Consider the following 23,175-nt stretch of genomic DNA (forward strand, 5'->3'; position numbering starts at 1 on the left):
TGTAACTGCCATTCACTTTAAAATGACCTCGCTCACTCCACTTTACTGCCGAATCAATAAAAAAATGGTTAAAAGGAAATACAACACCTTTATCGGTCCTGATCATTTTAAGTAGCTGCCACACTGCCTGTTACAAATAACACTAACACTCTAGTGGCATTACATCTGATTGGTCAGAAAGAGAGAGAGGCAAAGATAGCAGGCTTATCACTGGGTGAGAAAGAGTGACACCACAAACGGTTTTGGCCCCACTGCACAAGCTCCTGACCGCTCCCATGGCTCAAGTCTTATTGGCCCTGTAGCCAGCAGCAACCCTGACAGTCGAGCTGTGCTTCAAAGTAATTTTTAAATTAAGCGATAACAGACAAATGACTAAACCATTCAAGCAGTGATAGCTTACAATCTGTCTTACACACATATACTCATAGGCAAACACACATTTGTGTGGCGTTAATCATCACCAAGTGGCTGTTGAAACAGAGACAGGTCATTAAGACTCGACAGTGTTCATAAACTGTACTTTATTAACTGTCCTCTTCCTTCTACCACTCTCACACAGATACAAATATTTAGCTTGTTCAAAAGCGGTTATTTCATTGCTTCTTGAAACCATTGCCATTTCTTTAATGTTGTGCGCCGTCTACACATCACCTACGTTCCACTATTCCTCCACAGATTCTTTTCTTTCCCTCCATCTCTCTCTGGTGAGAGGGTTGACAGTTAATTGGAACTATGTTTTAATGAGCTGGCCCTGCGATTCTATCTTCTCCTTTCATTAGGAAGAGAAGACAGGGGAGAGATTGTCAAGGAAGTGAAGGGAGAGTGAGAGAGAGCAAGGGAGGGAATGAAAGAAAGAAATAGAGAAAAAGACGATCGATTGAGAAGTTTTTAGTCACTGCTGTGGAGAGCACAGCTTTGAGCGTGTGTTTGTTTATTTGTTAATGAGCTAATCAATAGCAGAGGTGTGTAAGCCCAGCAGTGGGTCTGCTCTGGGAGATGGCTTATAGAGACGCACAACTTGTAAGACTTGTTTGTCTACAATGTGCCTCCCTTGTTTTTTTTAACTGTTCTGACTCAACTAAACTTGCTAAACTTACGTTTCTCTGGAACAAATTAGAAAAACACGTCAATTTCTATCTGACAAATGCACTGCATCATGATCGTATGATGAGAATAAAGTACTATTTTTCTATTACTTTAGAGGAAATAAAAAGAAAAGAAAAATTGAAAAAAATAGTTTTTCTTGGGTTTGCAGTAATCTAATCACTGTGTGTGCATAAAAAGAACTGCCAACAAAGTCTCTATCCTGTAATGTCAGACAGATTTTTGGACTTTATCTGAACCTTTAAATGGGCAAATGTTAATGTTGTGTCTCCCTCTCCTTGAAACTTCTGGAAGAAAAATGTTCCAATAACTAACTCACTCGCACAGCTATGGTGTTTATCTCGCTGATTAGCAGGGCCTCATAAATACCTAATCACTGATGCTAATCAGTCCTCTCACCTAGGGGTGAGCTAAAAATATAAGTTACACACATGCTCAAGTTAGGCTAATACACACAAACATTTTCTGTACACTTTCCCGATCAAAATAATTCTGGCATCACAGCCATTTTAACATAACATTAATCCATTATTAATTGACAAACAGCATTTCTCCATACAAACTAGCTATGACTAAGTAGCTTTTGCAACATAGTGTGCAACACTATAAAATAACCACACAGTTACAGACGACTTTGACACCCACAACTTTGATCTTCCACCACTCTAATACCAGCTGTTAACAGAAAAACACATTCTAACTTCTGACTTTATTCTGTAAAACTGACCAAAAACAACAGCATTGAGGTACCAACATAATAAGATTCCTTTTGACTTTGAAATCTACAAATCTATTTAAAATTCAAAACATTTTATGGTAAATGCTTTGGAGGCGTGCTTGATTAACTAGAACATAAAAGTTAATGCAATGATGAAACAAATAACTAACTAATCATTAGGATTCATCCTCTGAGGATCATGAATATCTGTGCCAAAGTTCATGGCAATCCATCCGATAGTTGTTGAGACACAGTATTTCACTCTGGACCAATGTTGGACTGATTGAACAGCTCACTAAAATCACCAACCCTAGAGCCATGCCACAAGTAATGAGAGCAAAGAGCAAAATGAGGAAATAATATTTACATTTTTGTTGTTGTAATGAAGTTGACAGTTAATTTAAAAGAACATTCGCTCTCAGAGGACCTTTACTATGCTAATCAGAGATGTTGGTTCAACTCTGCAGTAATTTCTGAGGCTGTAGTTTGTGTGGTGTTGTATTACCTTGCAGTACGGAGGTCAATTAATCGATTAGTCGATCGACAAAATTATTTTGATAATCGCTTAATTGTTTAAGTCTTTATCAATCACTCCAGTCCTCCTCCGGTTGCAGCTTTTTCAATGCGATAATTTGCTGCTTTTTTATATCATTGTAAATTGAATATCTTTGTTTTTGGACAAAATAAGACATTTAATGACTTTGATTTAATGACCTTTGGCTTTAGGAAATTGTGAGCAGCATTTTCCCCATTTTTTTGGAGTAAACGCCTATCGATTAATCAAGGAAATAATCAGCAGATGAATAAATAATAAAAAATAATCTTTGGTTTTAGCCGTACTTTGAATACACAGGCTGAAGCTTTGATCAACATATTTTCTTTCAATCTTAAGCATAAGTTTACATAAGTTATGATCACTGAAGTATTGTTTCAGCGTCCTTTTCCCCCCAAAAAACTCAATTAGCATTTTATTGTGCGGACGCTTTTCACAGATGTAATGGGGGAAAAATTGTTTAAATTACATCATCTGAGCCAAGTTAGTGACAAAGACTGAATAAACAAAACATTTCTTGCAGTCATGATTATCACTATCATTGTGTCTCCCTACCATCCCTGTTGAGACTCACACAGGACTGAATGAGTGAGAGAGAGCGAAAAGAATCTTACAATTTAACTTGAAACGTTTCAATTACCAAATTATAGCGATGTTAAAAGGCTGAAAAGTAAACATGAATAAAAAGGAGAAGAAATCATTTGATAGTGCGACATAATGGATGTGCGAGAAAAGAGAGAGAGAGGGAACGTGACAGTCGCAGGTTAAACAGCTTACACCACAAGGGGGGATTTGGGTGCCTCAGCTAGAGGGGGATATTAGCAGGATTATCTGGCAACCGTGTTGCTGAGGTGAATAACATTAGAATCCTATTTGTAAAGACTTGTATGCTTCCTGTCCAAAATCCCCCCTTTTCTCTCCACTTACTCCTGCCTCATCCTACAATTAGTCCACTTTATATTCTCATAACTCAGATTACACTGACACACACGTGTAAAGAGCATGTTATGCATGTTACATATACTGTATTCATGTGTATGTGTTTCTTTAAGTGTGGGTGTTCCTTTATATGCGTGCGCGCGGTGCGAGTGTCGTATTCCATTAGTAGTACAGGCCTCTTTGCTCCCATAGGCCACCAGGCGTGTGTGTCATACACACTCAGACAGTGGGGAACACCCTGAATACTAATACACGAGGTGTTAGCATCTGTTTTGTGTGTGTGTGTGTGTTTGTCTCTGTACATCTGTATGCATGTGCACCGAGGTGCTGTGTGGTGTGACAGAGAGTGTTGAGATTGGAATGAGTATGTGTGCATTTGAGTGTGACAGTGCGCACTATGAGGGCATTACAACTGTGTGTGTACGCAGTCTGAGGTTAATAAATATTGACAATGAATTATCTCTTCTGATAGGGTCACAGGTGGATTTGATGGAGCACAACAGCAAGAAAAAAAATTGATGTACAAGTACATGTACGTTCAAATCCCCCCCATTTCTTTTTCTCATGTTAACCTCTCAACTAGCATTCAAGTGAGTCCTTGAGCAAGGCAGTAATGACCAGTCGCAATCGACTAGCACTTGAACACAATAATTACCCTGCCAAGATAATAAAGCTGGCTTCTACATTGCCAGTATGGATTCTCCACGCTTTCTGTTCTAGCTAGCGGCCTCCCTATCATAACACAACACAGCAACAACACAGTGATTAGCTACTGCTACACACTCAAGATCAGAGAGTAACAGAGAGAGGGGGAGAGATAAACAACGAGAGAGATAAAGAGAGAAAAGCATAACAGGATAGGATGGAGAGAGGAGGGAAAGGCAGCAGACAAAGAGGTGAGTGCAAACAGGATGTTTTCACTGTAAAGCTACTTAAGAAAAGGATTTGCTCAACAGCTAGGGGACTGACACACATACAGTTTTTATTTAGCCCACTCAATGAGTATATGGGGAGTTGTGATCGATTAATGCAGCCCAGCCCTGTGACACTGCCCAGTCATCACTCTCTCTCTCTCATACACACAAACACACACACCATCATCATTCCTCCACTCATGAGGTACACACACATTCAATACACACAGCAGAGGAGAGTCACTGTCGACGTAGTGTTCCTCTCCCTGCATGGCCGAGTCGGGCACAAAGCTTTAACATGGCGTAATGGTGCATAAATGTGGATATGGGGGATACAGTAAAAAGGAGGGGAAAAAAATCTTGCAAGGTCAAATTTACACTTCCTGAAGCATTCGTGAAAGATCTCACTGAGACAGATATCAGCACTCACACAGATGCTACAGCCTGTAGGAATTTTGTTGTTGACAGTGTTTCCCTTTTAACTTCACACTTCTATGGTAATGATCATGGTGCATATGCTTACAGAAATACACACTGCCAGTGGCTCATAGCTACCTGCAACCATATCTGAGTCTCAACACGTTGCCCTACCCTAAATGTGACTTATGCGTACCTTTTTGAAGAGCAAGGAGTCCTCCATGTGCTCTGCATAGACTGAGGTGAGCCTGTATTGGTTCTCAGTGGTGATATCTATCTGATAGCCGGTCAGGACGTAGCAGACTGTGCGGAACTCCTGAATTTTCCTCTGAAACACCTCCTTCAGCCTCTGGTTCCTGAGCTCTGAGCTCTCCATCTGCTTACGTAAATCTGCAACACACACAAAAGTTGGGAGAATACATCAGTCAGATATTCTGACACTGGTCTGGAATGCAAGTCAGTATGGTTGGTAGTTATATTTTCATAACATCACTCTATATGTACATGAGCAACTCAGGCATTTCACTCTAAGATTAAGCTACATGTGCAAGACCATCCATGGATCCAAGATCCATGGAGCTCCACAAGTACATGCTCAACTCAGTTAGTTCCTGCAGCATAGATGGACGGCTACATATCAAATATACACTCCCTGAGGCACTCCATCTGCTCACTTAGGGTCTACAAAACACTATAATGCAAAGAGTGTAGTGGTGACTAAAGCAGTCAGCTGTGTCTCCTAGCTGGGAGCAGAGAGATTCATGGAGAGGAGAAACAGGATGGGGGGTGACTTCAATTTGTTGAAAATCAATTTGCAATAATTACTTTAATTGGAAGACTTGATTTGAGAAGGCAGAGAAATTAGTTTTTCTGAGAGAAAATGAGTCATTATGGCAGGAATTATTTAGAATGTTATCAATGCGGAAAACCTTAAAAAGTGATACACATGCACTTGTGTGATGTGCATGAATATAATATATTAGAAATGGTGAAAGGAGTGAGGAGAAAGGAACAACCACAAAGAGGCAAACATTTCCATGATGTTACTGTTCACATCTACTGAAAACATTCTCAATAGGTTTGTGTATGTATTATTGAATCATCCGCTTACAGCGTCAGACAGCTGGGTCTAACTTTTATCCACACAGTGAAGCGTAGTCTCCATTGATACTGGCAGAGTCATTAACAGTCAATGTCATTTGATTGCTATTCCTATTATTTCAGCCAAAAAATGGAGGTGGACAGATTGCTATTTAAATAGCAGTGAGTATCATGGTGTAAATTTGAACTCAATCTTGTTCCTGCTATTTACATCACACAAAATGCCTATCTTGTTTTATTCTCATTTCAGTTAAACAAAACATAATTATTAAACACACGGGTAATAAAAACAGGCAAAAGCACCAGAAAGAGAATTAGGCAGATAAAATGCTTACTTAACACCCCAGAAAAGCTTAGCTTGCATTGATTCATTTATTCAAGGTCAAAGGCTTTTCAGCTGCTCAAATGTGCAGATACTTTGATAAGAATAATACTTTACTTAACCAGTGCTGTATATACACCTTCTTACAGCCAACACCAACCAGTCACAAATTCTCAATTCTCTTGTGCTTTCACACAGACACATATTTTTTATATTCTTGTAAGAGTAGTTAATAGTGACAGTGGTGCATTTTCCTAGCCCAGGCGTCTAACCCTGCTATGGATGATAATTACTTCTACCCATCATTCTTCTTTATACACCTTAGCCTATTACATTTTTATCCATCATTATGAAACAAGTAAATGGCTAAAAAGTATAAACTTAAAAAAAGAGTCTGTGAGTGCCTGTTTGTGTGCCTGTCTGACTGTGCTCCTCTTGAGTGTCAGTCAGTGCTGATAAATACGGTTTCAAGACTTTAGTATTGTGACAAAACTGTCACTATTTGACAGCTATCAAACTGCGCTGAAAATGGCTGTTAATTCTCAAGTGACAACATGAACTAGACGCTGCTTAAATTTATTGTAACATGCAGACAAATGGACACGTATGCAGGGACAAAGACATGTTGCCTGAGCAATTTCAAAGACAAATGTGTACAAGTGAACACACACATGTGCCAATGGGTAAGTATTCGAGGTTAGATAATTCTGTCAAGTTCTGAGAAAGTTGGTGACTTCTGACTTTTGCCCTTAATTGGTCTCTATGGGTCTGGGCGCGCTATCTCTTAAAAGATGTCAAAAAAATTCCACTGCTGAGGGAGCTTCTTATTTATATATTTTTGCCAACTCATTTTTCAACCTGAACTACGCCCAAAGTATGCATCTGTATATGCTGAATGTAACATGGAAAAATTAACAAAAATGGGTAAAGACACAAATCATTTGTTGTTTTACCAACAAAGAACAGCAGAAGTTTACAAAATGAGACCTATCTACCCAGGAAAACTAGTGTGGTATTGTCCTGAGTTTGCTTCTTGTGACTTCTGAAGACTACTAAGTTGAAAGGGAAAGAAGAAAGGAAGAAAGAACAACTATTGTACAGTAAATAAGTTATGAAAATGCAGTATTTGTAAATAAATAAATAAATGAAAAATAAAAACTTTAATAAGTAAAGCATTGTCACATTTGAAAAAATAATCCCTCAGCATGGAGATGATAAAGTAGAGATGGGTTATAACAGTAAAATGGCCTGGGCAGATGAATCTGTAAGTGGTATGGTCTACTTCCTGGCTACATCAGGGACCACTGACACATTTGTTCTTGATATGAAATCTATCTAGAAGCCCTACAGCAGGAAAACTGGTGAATTGTGTGTTCAAACTCAATATATTCAATAATATTTTCACTTTCCACTGCAATAATTGTTTAAAATCTCATTAAAATCTTAACTTTAAAGCACACTTCACTCTAAGGTCACTGTTTGCACTGCTCACACACACACACACACACACGCAACAGCAACAGCAGTTGCCTCTTTTACATTTTTGGCTGCCATTAAAAATCTTCTCATGACCCACAGTTCAGAAAGGAAATGGAAATTTCACAAGTGCTTTGATAGTGTTTGAGCCTGAGCAAAAAGCTAAGAGATACTGTATATGGAGAAAAATATGGAAAATAATAAGACTTCAATTGTTATTTTCAAAATGTTCCAACTGACTAAAATCCTGATACTATTGTCAACAACGCCTTGTGGAACAATTTCGTGGGATTTTTGCCACACCATTCATTGCTATATTAACTTCTATTTGCAGGATATAACTTTCAAAAGGTCTAACTTTTCTTATTTCTGTAATTTCTTATTTCATGGTGAGGTTCAACTGTTGTCAGTGGGGTCTATATCTAAAGTTTAGTCACAGAATATAAAGTAATACCTTTTTATAGAAATCTGTGGCAATCTCAAAGACATGAAAATTATCCAGTTTCTTAGATACTTTTCCAGACATCCCATTGCATTGACCCTGGTCTGAAGATAAGAACAGATATCACACATAAGTTCAGTATTATCTGCTAGAATATAAATTGCACACACCGGTGAGAAACTCAATTATCATTTCACATGAAAAAAAAAAAGAACACAAGAAGAATGGGTCAGGAACAGACCTAAAACCCAAAACTAAAGAGGGGGGAAAATGACAGAAAAGACAAGAGTGAAAGGAAAAGGAAAAAGAAGGATGAAAGTTGGAAAAAGCAAAGAGATGAGAGATGAGTTATAGTGTTGGTGAGCGAGAGGAGTGAATGAGCGAGAGAGCGCAGAGAAGAGCACTGTAGTCCTCAGAAGACAAATTAGCCAACAGACTTCAGGCACTGGACTGCCCTGAACTCCAATTGAATATTTAACCCCCTGAACCCTGTCATAACTACACTTTTCCCCTCTAACTGTCTGTCATATACTCACACCTAAGAGGACAGAAGCGTCAATGGCCTCAAATATAAATATCAAGAAAAGCAGTTCCCTTCTTACTTTGGTTTAGGACAGAGCCAGTAGAGGGCGTAGGTTAACGGTTTCTCTCATTTAATGTCTTTCATTAGTCTAAAAGGGAACAGGACCTGAACATCAAAAACGTTCTGTGTGGAAAGTAGTAAAATATCAAATTGCTTCCTTAATGTTACCTATGACAGTATTCTTACCTGCCTTTACCTTAATAACATTGCTAACAGTATAAATAATCAAATAAGTAATCATTCAAATACAATGAAATGTTCAAATATAACTCTGTTTCAGTTTTATTTACCCACTAGGCTTGGGCGGTATCAAGGTATTACGGTATGGTAGGGTATTTAGAAATCCCGAAGGTATCATTTTAAATCCCGTCAAAACCACAGATGCTCCTCTTTCTGGTGGATCGTTCATATTGGCTCTTAGGTCGTTTATTTTCTGCGCGCTCAGTTTGGATTTGAGTGGGTATGTTTTAAAAGATGCTCTGTGCTTTGTCTCGTAACGTTAGTGGCGCTTCACATTGACGCTTTTAATAATCTCCACGGTCTGCCTGTGGGAAGAATGTAAGAGTCTGTCCATTCATGATTAACAGCTCTCTTTTCCCTGTCTACTTTTCTCTTTTTAAAGCACGCCATGTGAAATTACTTCTCTGACTCGTTTATTTCTCCAACTGTCTCATCTCATCTCCCCTGTGTGACACAGGCTATGTGTATCACACTCACTGAGGCGCAATGCACAAATTAGATTGGCTGAGTATGGTCACGTGAGATTCTGGGACGCTAAACCAGTGCCGTGAAGGCTAGAAAAGCTGCTGGCTATAACTAATTACAGCTCAAGTTGATCTCTTTATATGCATGCACTTACTGTGGCCTACATTAATGTAGTATGTGTTGGTGAAGATTTATTTGTCCTATGTTTGCTCTGGCCCAAACTCAGCCGTGGCACCTGTGTTCAGCTCCATAAAAATTTATAGTAATGGGAATGTGATGGACAATGAAAAAGTCAATGCAACTGCCCAACCCTGTTTCATTTATTACGAGGCTAGTGTGGATCTTACCTAGCACCTCCTTCGATGGCGGCAAACTGAGGCCGAGGCTGGGGGTGTGCATACTGGAGTCGTCTTGTGAATGGACCAGAGCGCTTCCATCCTGCAATGAGCGCACAAGTTCCCTGAGACGTGTCACTTCCTCCCGAAGAGACTCAACTTCCTGCTGGCGCTGTTGCTTGGCAACAGTGGTAGGGTTCATTTTGAGGTGGAGAACTCGGGTTTTGACTGGATCATAGTCTCCCTGAGACAGAAAGAGGCATAAAGACAAAGATTAGTCATCCATCAATTGTAGAGTTTTTCTTCAGAGTTCATTAACTTGAGTGGAATCAAAATACAATCTTCTTGCCTCAAGATTTTTGAATTCAAGAAATACATAGATGACATACTATTAATAGTAATGTGATAGATAACTTAACAATAGTGCATATGTATACAGCAGGGTCCTAAAGTCTGAGTCCATATTTCATCATGTGCCAAAAAAGTCAGATGCAGTACTAAAGCAGATAAATTAAATGTTGTTAGTAATAACAAAGACAATTTTTTTTCTGTTTTCTTTTTCTGTTGTTGAGAATTCACATTATTACCCTACTCTTTAAAAGGAAATAGTCAATTTGTGTCTAAAATTTAATTTTGGTTTGGACCACCAAGAGCATGCAACCAGTGTGCCCTTCTTACTTGCCAATGTTTCTTTAAGGGCAAGACTCCAATGACATTCGGAAGCCCCTGCTGGTTGCCTGGCAACATTACTGTGACGACAAAACTCAAAGAGGTCACTGTGACTGACCAAGAAATAGTCCAGCACATAACCCCACATAAAATCACAAATTATTGTTTTTACACTTCGTGTACAGATTAAACAAATTAGATAAAATGTGTTAATTAATGAGCTCTAGAGTTGCTGGTAGGCATGCCCGGTGGGATACAGGCTTAACTCTTGGCAAGAAAAGAAATAAGCATATTTCCCCAAATGTCGAACCTTTAAATAGACCTAGCATAGCCATGATCCATGTTTATGGTCATTGTCCTGTTAGAAAAGCCCTGTCACATTACTTTAACCCAGAAGGTGTATGACTGGCCTCTGCAGTGAACAGTGGTATTACCTTTTTGGTCAAAGTGTAGCTGATCAACTTCAAGTCACCATCGCCATTCAACTCCACACCTGAATATTTTCACTGCCATATTTGACTGTAGATTTGATGCACCTTGGCATTTATATCTCACGCAGTTGTATCTTTAAATAAAAATTGTTTTATGATATATATAGTTTACAATGATATGAAACAGAGCAAAGCAACAAATCCTCACATTGGAGAAGCTGGCACCAGAGAACAGTTGACGTTTATGCTTGAAAACATAATTTAAACAATTAACTAATTAGCAAAAGAGTTGCAGATAAATTTTCTGTTGATAGACTCGATTAATCGATTGCATCAGCTATAAATGACTGCACAAGGGCAGTCTTTGTTCAGCTGCCATTGTACAGTGTGGATTTGAGATGCATCTTCTGTCACATTAAGATGTCAACTTTATATAGTAGTCTTCAGATCATGTAGTCAATTAAAGTGTGTCTGGTCTTGGTTTGGAAGAAAAAGAACACAGGCTAAAAAGTATTGGTATCCAGGAGAGAGCGTCTCTCTCTGCCCTTCCCCATGGACTTTTTTCCTCTTATTGATCAAGTAAACAGCATTTGAAGTTCTCTCACATAATAACGTATAGGTCTTCAGAATATGTATGCTACACAAGTCTACAGCACATTAAACACCAGATATGTCTATATAAAAACTCAAACCATTCATTGTATTTACATATTTCTGTTGTATAATGTATTTTTGTGTACAGTAAAACATGGACATAGCAGAAAAGCTTGAACAGACTTTTAGTCAAAAGGCCAGGAAGAGTTTTATGGAAACCTTTAAAGAGTGTGTGCTGACTGTGATTCAGAGGAATAAATGGGGAGAAGATGAGAGGTGAAGTGAATGCACAAAAGTGCTTTCAGTCACAATGACTCAAGAAAACTTGTATATTTTAAATATTACACACTGTTGCAATTTATCATTTAACTGCATTTTTTTTAATTTTGTCTACTCAAGTGCTGCTGAAAAGAGATTGGATGTAGCAGTCCAGTTATTGCTCGTACTGAATTAGAATGCTTTTCAGAATTTTGGCACATTCTTTTTTTTTTAGAAATATATACATACATTCACAAAATTTCTGGGGAGTTGATGTATGGAACAAGTCAGGTTTCCATCCAAATGTAGCGCAAATTTCCAGAAAATCAGCAAATGAAAATGCAAATGAATTTGTTTCCATCCATGACTGTTATGTGAATATTAAGACTTGAGCGCATATACAGCGAGATAAACAGCTGGTGGCACTAATTCTCCAGTCGGGTTCGAGCAGAAGAAGAGGGTGCAACGAGGTGACGTAATTAAGAGAGCGCCAGTCATACCTCCAACATTGGAAAACATTGTAGAAAACACGATGTAAATATGGCATTTATACTTATACTTCATGTATTAATTCGATTCATTACAGTCTCCTCATTGGTCCACACATATATGTTATTGTCTGCTGCTATTTTTGGTCTCTTCAGCGGAGCAAAAGCTTAAGTGACAAATAAGTCACATGCTTCATGTACGTCATGATTTATTCGCTAAGTCTATTTCCATGGCACTCTTGGCTTTTCCCATGGCACTTTTGAAAATGCACATGTAAACAGGTGGATGGAAACGCACTTACAGATGAAAAATAAAAGCAAGACTCTCAGGATATTTTAGTAATTTAATTTAGCATTTTGTAGCTTATACTCAAATTTATTCAGTGGAATAAATGGTGACGCCAACATTGCATGGATGAAGCAGGTCTGCTACTAAACGTGTAGAAGACAGGGAATTTGGAATTCCAACAAGTAGCTTTATTTGCCACTTCCTGTATCTAAAGATATTTATTTTGTGTAACCTATGACTGCTTTGCTTTACCTAGCCTGCCAAAATCATCTCTACAGAGGCCACAGGAGCATACAGTGAAGTTATGAGCATCAGCCTGCCTACCTGCTTTATTTCCCAGTGTGCTACTCTTTGCCCTCAGCACAGAGCAGTGTGGACCACAGCAGCAGAATACCCTGTACTGATTCACTGTATGCAGCGAATGAAGTATATTTGAAATGTTTGTGAAGAAAGCTTTCTTCACAGATGGAGGTTAGCAATAAGAGAAAACAGAATAAGAAGCTGATACTAAAGCAAAAATGGGAATGTTGTTTCCTGAAAAACGTGATTTCCTTCTTTTCTTTTCTTTGGTTTCTTTCTCTCTATGAGGTCTGGGTAAATGAGAAGAGTCTATCTTAGCTTAATGCCAATATAAGGAGACACACACAAGCAGGAACATACACACAACATCTACACACAAATCTGAGCTCTTGATTACTGGCTAAATTAGATTTCATATGCCCCCAAGTGATGGTTGCCAAATAAACTACAGGGGTGGCGGAGAGCAAGAGGCAGACAAGGAGAAAAGGCATATGAAGATGGGAAACAGTGGAGAACATAGAAAAGAACACAGTGAAAACAAGAGGGTTGGGGCATCATTGCTTTTAGCATAGGAGAAAAGTAGCATGGATGGAGGAGGGGAAAGCCTCACATGCTTATAAATAACGCTTTGTGTAATTTAAAAGGAACAGAGGGATTGAGCTTTCCAAAATGATGAACACAGAATGCGTGCATTTATATCAAAACATTTTCAACTGGACTACACACAAGTCACAGCCAAATAAATTCCTGGCTTATTTTCTTCCTATGTAAATGTTTTGAAGTTCTACATCTGTCTATGGACGGTTTATTCAAGGATGCATCTGTATGTGTGTTGTGATAAACAGTGAGAGAAAATGGAAGGGAGAGCCAGATAGTGTGAGACAGATATGTAGATTAGAGCTGTAAACCCAGCACAAAAAGAAGAGTCCTCAAAACGCAGCCAATAGCTACATGCTGTCAAAAAGCAAAAACTCTTTCAAACATACTTCCTTAAAATTAGGTCAAGCTAAAGAAAATTAGAATGATTTGGCCATGAAATTCATATTTTACATTTTCGATGCTTGAACTGAGCCGAGGGGCAAAGATTTAATTGACTGCTCAACAGCAAAAACAAAAGAAATTTATTTCTCTTTGGCATTTAAGTACATCGCTTTCAAAGTAAGCCAAGAAATAGCATAATCGTTTTTTAATTGGTTGAACTCTCTCAAACTAAAGTGAGAAAATGGAAAAAGGCCATCTTCGTGTCTATATCCATTTTACCTTATGTGCAGAAAAAGACACACAGACAAAAAAAGCAATCAAGTGAATAAGTATGATCCACTGAAATAAAAGACATGAAGTTTAAACATAAAAAACGGACAATCATCTATAAAATGGAGAAAGGTATTATTACCTTTCACTGCACATGCACGTCTGCATTTAAGAAAAGAGGGAAAGTAGTGTACTGTGTTTTTTATTATTAATTATAATTTAGTTCACTGCTGCAACAACAGAAAAATGCCAAATTGCCTGAATTTCAAAGTGGATGTTAGCAAACTGCTTAATATTACAGTATTTCAGTTGGCCTATTTTGCATGCTTGTGTGTGTGTGGGTGTGTGTGTGTGTGTGTGTGTGTTTACATGCATATATACAGCCCACTCCAATAACCACACAGTATTTACAGTGCAGCAAGGTGGAGTGCCATTCTAAGTGCCCGAGGCTACATATCTCTTATTCATAGAACAACAATAACAACACATCTGATACCAGGGAGCAGAGTCTGTTTTAAAAAAAGAGCAACAGAGCAGGAGATCAAGAGCATGAGAAAGTGAGAGAGTGGGGGCAGAGACAGAGTAAGAGGGAGAGACAGTATGAGAGGGAGGGGGCATCAAAGTCCAGGGAACAATGTCTGTTCTTAACACAGCTGAACAGATCATTCTGAAATCTCCACTTATATACTAAAAACAGCATTGACCACAGGGGACACATGAGTCACTGATGGAACAGGTGACACGCTAATGGTGAGTGAGTGCAGAGGGGTACTATCAAAAAATAACTTACACACACCCTTAAACCACATGAACTGATAGTGAGGTTGAATGGAGAGACAGAAGAGACAGTGGAGAGGCAAACCTCTTCCAACGAGTCACATTATCAAAAACAGATTGGAGCTCCTTTCTTGATATTGGCTTTTTTTTTTTTAGCCACTCTCATTTACAAATTATTTATACCTGTCCTGAGAAATTTATAGATGCATTTAAAGGATCAGTTCCCTCAAATTACAAAAAAATAAAAACCCTTACTTAGCCCTACTGGTACTGGCCACACAGATTTAGATATTCATCTCTGATGTTTATGGTGCTAACCCAATAAAATGGTGGTGAATGGAATTTAATTTGTGGAGCTTAAACCCCTGGAAATTCCACGTAAAATGTTACTAAATAAAAAAAATCAAAACAGTGTCCTGGTTACTCTGGATAATGAACAGACCTCACTGTCTACAATTCTCACTGAAACTATTTCTTTCTTTTTTTTTTTTTTAACAAGAGTTGGCAGTGAACTGTTGGCGGCAAGCTCTGCAGATTATCCAGAGTAACCGTCTGGTATCTAGCGAAATGTAGCTGTGAGGTTACTATATTAATTTTGCTCATTTGTATTTACAACAATCTAAAGATGTGTTACAAAAGAAAATGAAAAAACATCAAAAGACCGTGAGAACCAAGTAGCATGTACATTTCTTACTCTACTGTCTTAATGTCCACATTGTCCTTAGATATAACCAGATCAAGATATGATAGTGTCCTCGTTGTTTGCAGTGAAGTGTGATATGGGCTGGCTATGATAAACGCAGAGCAGTTGCTGAGTAGGTATGCTACCCTTTGTCCCTAAGGCAGGTTACACTTCAGTGGTTTTTCCTGCATAGGTAAAATTTGAGGATGACTAACTAGCTGCAGCAAAGATTTCCTGACAGAGTCTCTTAAACAGGGCCCAGAGAGGTCGCCAGGTCCCTGGTGGAAGGTAGACATAAGCCAATTGGAGCCTGAAAGCTCAGGACAGAGTTAGGAGTAGTAGTAGATGTGCAACAGCATCCACCATACACTGAAAAAGTTTTGTTTGGTTATAGGCTTATCACTGTAAGGCTTAGTCGAGGACACAAATATCTGGTATCCTGTTATCTGGTAGAATCCTTAGTTAAAAAGGGGGCCCTGTGGAGGTTTCTCGTAAACAAACAGGGACCCACTCATACGAGGGCTCCAAGATCCACAGGTCAGCATAAGTTGGATAAAAGCAGAACAAGGCTGCAAGGTCACCTTCAGATTCCCTGGTGTAAACTGCATACTTGCAAGTTGCACACGCAGGGCATAAATATCACTAACTTGCTTCTCTATGGTTAGAGCCAACAGCAAAGATATCTTAAAAGACAGCACCAGGGGCGCACCGGTACCGCAGCGGCCTGGGTTTGATTCCAACTCAGGGGCCCTTTGCTGCATGTCTCTCTCCCACCAAAAAAGGCAAAATCCCCCCCCCCGTGTCTCTGTTTTCCGTTGATTTTGTGAGGGCCCACAGAGTGATTGCTGAATCTGGATACAGGTCATAGTCTCTATGCCTTTTACAAAACAGCAGATAAGTGGATGCTGGCATGACATCTTCCCTCCAAAACCAAGATGGCAAGAAGAAGCAGAGTACTAATGTGGGTGGACTGTTAAGACAACTTTCTCCTCCTTGCAGACCAACTGGGGTACAGGACCAGCAGAGTAGCCTTGGTGAAGATGAAGTTGAAGAGCTTTTTAGACCATGTAGTATTAGCATCAGAATATCTGCTACCGGGAGCCTTTGGGATGTTTATGGATAAGCCAGAGTAAGCGGAAGTTGTGCCAAGAAAGCATGAAAGCAAAAGGTCTCATGAGCAGCGGCATCTTCCATGAAGACTGAGCTGCATGGGCTCTCTTTCCTCTTCCTTCTTAGTTTAACACCTTTTCAACACGGAGACCAGTATTCCCTCAGGAACAACTGGAATGTATAATATATCATCCTCTTCCTCATTTGACAAGTTAGTCACGTTGAACGATTTCACCTGTATGAACCTGAAGTGTTGGAGTGGCCTTTCTTGCTTCTTTGGTCTGGTAATTGGACTACCAGTTGCTTGTTGTCTGTAATATATCTGTAATTAATATGGTCAAGAGATGTCTGATTATGGCTTTAAAGGTTGTAAAGAGAAAATTTCTGAGTATTCAGAAACTTTTCCAACAGTTTTTTTTCCCCTTTGGAAGTCTTGAAATGTAAGCAAAAAAGTACTTATATGTTCAATCAAATGTGCTTCACCATGACTGTCATTACTCTCTCAAATTGCATCTTACACTGAGCAGGCTGAAGGGGGATGAGGCCCTCTTTTCTGACATCTTGAATCATTTCACTGATTTACTGGATAAAAACGGAGCGGCACTGCCATCATCTCTTCTGCTCAAGAGTTAGAAGGCTGTTATCAATTTTATTCAGAAATGTCATGATTTCTTCTTCCTACCAAGGCACACAACTCCCTACATGCCAGTGTGATCAGAAGACACACTGTCTGGTGGGAAAGAAACTCAGTCAACGGCATACAGTAGCAACACTTGCCGCTGCCGTCCTTCAGCCACCAATATCATAATCAATCTGAGCTTAACTGTCGGAAAACACCCATCTACAGTATGCAAGAGCATCATTTAGTTAAGGATTTGGCTGTATTCCACTTCAGCTCTGCACTATTCGGACCTATGATATAAATTTCAAAACAATAAAGTGTCTAAGAAGTGGTACTTTATTACAAGCTTTCTCGATAATGTGATTTTAACTAGAAGGAATACCATCCATCCATCCATCCATCCATCTTCTTCCGCTTATCCGGGGCCGGGTCGCGGGGGCAGCAGTCTAAGCAGGGACTCCCAGACTTCCTTCGCCCCAGACACTTCCTCCAGCTCCTCCGGGGGGATCCCGAGGCGTTCCCAGGCCAGCCGAGAGACATAGTCCCTCCAGCGTGTCCTGGGTCTTCCCCGGGGCCGCCTCCCGGTGGGACATGCCCAGAACACCTCCCGAGGGAGGCGTCCAGGAGGCATCCGGATCAGATGCCCTAGCCACCTCAGCTGGCTCCTCTCGACGTGGAGGAGCAGCGGCTCTACTCGAGCTCCCCGTGTGACTGAGCTCCTCACCCCTATCTCTAAGGGGCGCCCAGCCACTCGGCGGCGGGAAGCCCATTTCGCCGCTTGTATCCGCGATCTTGTCCTTTCGGTCACTACCCAAAGCTCATGACCATAGGTGAGGGCAGGAGCGTAGATTGACGGTAAATCGAGAGCTTTGTCTTTCGACTCAGCTCCTTCTTTACCACAACGGTCCGATACAGCGCCCGCATCACTGCAGGCGCTGCACCGATCCGCCTGTCAATCTCACGCTCCATCCGTCCCTCACTCGTGAACAAGACCCGAGATACTTAAACTCCTCCACTTGGGGCAAGGACTCCCCACCCACGCGAAGAGAGCAAACCACCTTTTTCCGGTCAAGAACCATGGCCTCAGATTTGGAAGAGCTGATTCTCATCCCAGCTGCTTCACACTCGGCTGCAAACCGTCCCAGTGCATGCTGCAGGTCCTGGTTTGAAGAAGCCATCAGAACGACATCATCTGCAAACAGCAGAGATGAGATCCTGTGGTTCCCAAACCGGACACCCTCCGGCCCCTGACTGCGCCTAGAAATTCTGTCCATATAAATTATGAACAGAACCGGTGACAAAGGGCAGCCCTGGCGGAGTCCAACATGCACCGGGAACAGGTCTGACTTACTGCCGGCAATGCGAACACAGCTCCTGCTCCGGTTATACAGGGACCGGACAGCCCTTAGCAAAGGGCCCCGGACCCCATACTCCCAGAGCACTCCCCCCAAAGCGCCCCGGGGCACACGGTCGAATGCCTTCTCAAGATCCACAAAGCACATGTGGACTGGTTGGGCAAACTCCCATGAACCCTCGAGCACCCGATGGAGAGTATAGAGCTGGTCCAGTGTTCCACGACCGGGACGAAAACCACTCTGCTCCTCCTGAATCCGAGGTTCGACTATCGGACGAATTCTCCTCTCCAGTACCCTGGAATAGACCTTACCGGGGAGGCTGAGAAGTGTGATCCCTCTGTGATTGGAACACACCCTCCGGTCCCCCTTCTTATACAGAGGGACCACCACCCCGGTCTGCCAGTCCAGAGGCACTGTCCCAGACCGCCACGCGATGTTGCAGAGACGTGTCAGCCAAGACAGTCCCACAACATCCAGAGACTTAAGATACTCAGGACGGATCTCATCCACCCCGAAGCCTTGCCACCAAGGAGCTTGCCAACAACCTCAGTGACTTCGGCCAGGGTGATGGATGAGTCCGCCTCCTCGGTCCCCAGCCTCCGCTTCCTCTTCGGAAGACGTGACAGCGGGATTGAGGAGATCCTCAAAGTATTCCTTCCACCGTCCGACAACATCCCCAGTCGAGGTCAACAGCTCTCCACCCGCACCGTACAAGGTGTTGGTGAAGCACTGCTTCCCCCTCCTGAGCCGTCGGACGGTTTGCCAGAATTTCTTTGAGGCCGACCGATAGTCCTCCTCCATGGCCTCTCCGAACCTCTCCCAGTCCTGAGTTTTTGCCTCTGTGACCGCACGGGCTGCAGCACGCTTAGCCTGCCGGTACCTGTCAGCTGCCTCGGGAGTCCCACGAGCCAACAAGGCCCGATAGGACTCCTCTTCAGCCTGACGGCATCCCTTACTTCCGGCGTCCACCACCGTGTTCGGGGATTGCCGCGCGACAGGCACCAGAAACCTTGCGACCACAGCTACGAGCCGCGCGATCGACAATGGAGGTGGAAAACATGGTCCACTCGGACTCAATGTCCCCAACCTCCCGGGATCTGGGAGAAGCTCTCCGGAGGTGTGAGTTGTAGACCCTGCTGACAGAGGGCTCCGCCAGACGTTCCCAGCAGACCCTCACGATACGCTTGGGCCTGCCAAGTCTGTCTGGCTTCCTCCCCCGCCAGCGGATCCAACTCACCACCAGGTGGTGATCGGTTGACAGCTCCGCCCCTCTCTTCACCCGAGTGTCCAAGACACGCGGCCGGAGGTCAGATGATACGACAACAAAGTCGATCATCGACCTCCGGCCTAGGGTGTCCTGGTGCCACGTGCACTGATGGACACCCTAGAAGGAATACTGAAAAAATATTCTCATTTAAAAAGATTTATAGTTACTTTTGTTGAAAAAGTCATAAGAGGACACTGGTAAACAGCATTGTCTTTGACATTGTCATTATGTCTGTCTTGAACACTATTGTATTCAACTGTCTCAGTGAAATATAATATGGACAGGGTTCCCCCAAGGAAATTGGTAATAAAGGTGGTAAGTGTTCATGTCACGAGGGCTTGTTGTTTGAGTACGCTCTGATTTTATTTTCCCTGCGAGCAGGGGTGTCAACTGCTGGCAATTACCTGGTCTGTCCATCTGCCACATTGCCATTAAACCCCATATTCAGGATGAACTATATTGTTAGCCCCGCTACTGGAAAGGCAAAAGCAAAAATGTCAACACTGCAAACTCAAGGGATTGCTTGCAGGCCTTAAACATTTAGTCATGTTTTCACATTTATTTATTGCTTAAAGTGTTTTCATGGTTTCAGGAGTACATACTTATACACAAGACAGGACTTAAAACTTGATTAAACCTTTAAACATGCAAACATTCAAATTACATCACTACAAAAGAAGGGGCACAGCATAAGACCTACATTAAGGCTGGAAAAACCTTACCTGGGCTACAAGCATGCCATACTCAAGACAAAATATCAATAGCTTATTCATTTAGTACTATGTCTCCTTCTATCTGAAAATAACGTCTAAACATTAATGTTGCTGTGGCTGAGTTTTATAAAATTGGACATGCCCATGTAAGCACAAGTACAACAGAGAGACTACGTTGATGCAACCTCTTGCAATGGGAACAATTATCTCTGTCTAGACAATGGCATGACAGCAAGAGCAAAAAGACAAAGTGCAGCAGTGTTAAGTCTACCATTATTGCTGCTACGGTCTACGGTGCAAGAAAAAAGACACAAAAACAAAACAAAGAAATTGTTGAATGGATTGATATTAGACTACAGATCTTTTTTGTTGTTGATGTTGATGTTATCAGTTAAATTCAAAATAGCTGTAATTCTGCTGTACTTGTTGAAGCCATGATGGGGATGTCATTCGCCTCCATATGCTAATGAACATGATTTCTCACCAGAAAGAAAACAGATAAGACAGAACAAACATGGAGCAGAACAGAATAGCCCTTTACAGGTTCTGAAAATCTGTCTGCAAATAACGTTATTGTTCCTAATAATAAGACTTAACTGAATACTGCCGGTTCTTTTGAGATGGCATTGTCAGACAAAATTGGAACAAATATCCTTAAAACCACCCTTTAAAATTCAATAAAACAATCATCCAGCACACTGTCTTCAAATCTACCGGCACGGTTTTAGCCTACTAACCAATAATCTGTCAAGTTTATGTTTTGTTCCTCTCTGTCGCCAAATAATTACTGGTAACACCTAATTACTGGTAACACCTATAACCAATTCATAAAGCCTCTACGCTTAATATTCTGAACAACCGAGTAGGTGGTGGAAAAAAATCTGGTGAACAGGACATAGTGTGTTTACGTTTCTGTCATTATCAATAAAAAATTTTTGGAATAAATAGAGAATCCAGTAGTGAAAATAAAAAGATGAAAGCTTAGCAGTTCTGCTCCTTCCCATGCATAATTTTAAAGCTGACATTTCAGCTCGCTCCCTTCTCAAGAAGAGAACTCAGTTAGCATGACCAACAACAGCAACCATGTATTAGAAGACAAAGAAATATTTGAAGAATAACAACTTTGATTGTGAAGTGAACTCTGAAGTGCAGCAGAAAATTATAGGACTATTGAGACCCCGTAACCAAAATGTTTCTTCATGTCAGAAAGGGGAAATTGTGCATTGTTAAGAGGGATAAATAAAGTAAATTTGCAATGAAAATGGCTAAAGAATATTTTTTCCAATATGATAAGGTTAAGTTGCTGGAATCAAAATGACAGTTCTAATAATAACAATTTTCGTATTATACATACCGGCGGTGTTCTGGTATACCGGTTTTACTATAAACCTTGGGGAAACATACTGAGAGTAACAACACTGCTGACAATCAATCAAACTATCTATCTATCATCGCCCTTTCAGATTACAAGTGGTGGCAGTGTCCCATTTCAAAAATGACGGTCACTCACAAATTGCAGATACATTTGTGAGTCCTACAGGGCTCTCTCACTTGCTCATGCATCGGTCACAAGTATGGCATTTGTTTTGATTAGTTACTCGTGTCTGGCTTTAGCTACCATGACAAGGCTAACATTCGCTAGTCAACCTACTGAGGTGCAAACAGTTTGTTATGATAACCAAGTGCGAGAGCATGCATTTTACGTGACTGGCAAAGTGAAAATCAAATTAGTTCTGCCTGTGATGGTTTTCTTGTCAGCTTTGTAACACACTGCTCAAACCACCCAACTACCTGAGATAAGCAAGATACCGTCACATCCCTAGTAGGTACTTTTTATTTTGCATGATGCAGATTAAATCAACTGTATTTATTTTATTTACACAACAAAAGGTGTACTGGTCTTTAAAAATGTCCAATGTAAATACATGTGTAAAATACAGCTGTATGAAAATCAAAATTTCTCAGGAGTACCTCCTAACAGATAACTGGTGGGGATGATTGAGCTTGAGTTAATGAAAAGCAGTCTCATTACACGGGTAATCTGAGTGGTTGACAGTCACACTAGTCAGTATGATCTCAATATAAAGACAGGGCGGATATGATGGGTTAGGCCACAATAATCTAATGTGCAAGTTGATATTATGAAAAATCCCATTGTCAATTTATTGAAGCATTCAATTCTGTAAGTATGCCTACCATTCATTTCTCCTTTAAATGCTTCTCCATTCAGTCACTCATCTCTTCACTCTCTGATGTAGAGGTCTCTTGCTGTGTATTAGACCATGGAGGAGTCATAAGAATTAACTCCTAAGAACTGATCCACAGGCCTTGAACCTTGAAACCTGTGCGCACACACACACACTCTCCTACGCACACTTGGTTGTCAATTGCCTTAAAAGCAGTGGTCATGCTTGAGAACACATGGATTTCATTCACCCCACGGCTAAATGGAACCAACACGCTTGCCCACACACGTTTCATTAAAATGCCCTGGTAGGCTTAGTTTGGCACAGTATGAGTCAGGAGAGTTAGAGGACCTTAAACACACACACATTTTTATATATATATATATATATATATATATATATATATATATATATATATATAGATAGATAGATAGATAGATAGATAGATAGATAGATAGATAGATAGATAGATAGATAGATAGATAGATAGATAGATAGATAGATAGATAGATAGATAGATAGATAGATAGATAGATAGATAGATAGATAGATAGATAGATAGATAGATAGATAG

The 23,175-nt window shown here is 40.7% G+C and overlaps 1 protein-coding gene across 1 annotated transcript in view; it reads right to left on the minus strand.

Annotated features, from left to right (window-relative positions):
* Positions 1–23,175, minus strand: part of mad1l1 (mitotic arrest deficient 1 like 1) — a 53,076-nt gene that overhangs the window by 14,327 nt on the left and 15,574 nt on the right. The window contains exons 16-17 of the mRNA XM_044189802.1: positions 9,622–9,853; positions 4,842–5,035 (exon numbers count right to left, since the gene is read on the minus strand). Of these exons, the coding sequence (XP_044045737.1) occupies positions 4,842–5,035; positions 9,622–9,853 (426 nt within the window). The remainder of the gene's footprint in view (positions 1–4,841; positions 5,036–9,621; positions 9,854–23,175) is intronic.

This window comes from Siniperca chuatsi, linkage group LG3 (assembly GCF_020085105.1).
Source record: "Siniperca chuatsi isolate FFG_IHB_CAS linkage group LG3, ASM2008510v1, whole genome shotgun sequence".
Lineage (NCBI taxonomy): Eukaryota > Metazoa > Chordata > Actinopteri > Centrarchiformes > Sinipercidae > Siniperca > Siniperca chuatsi.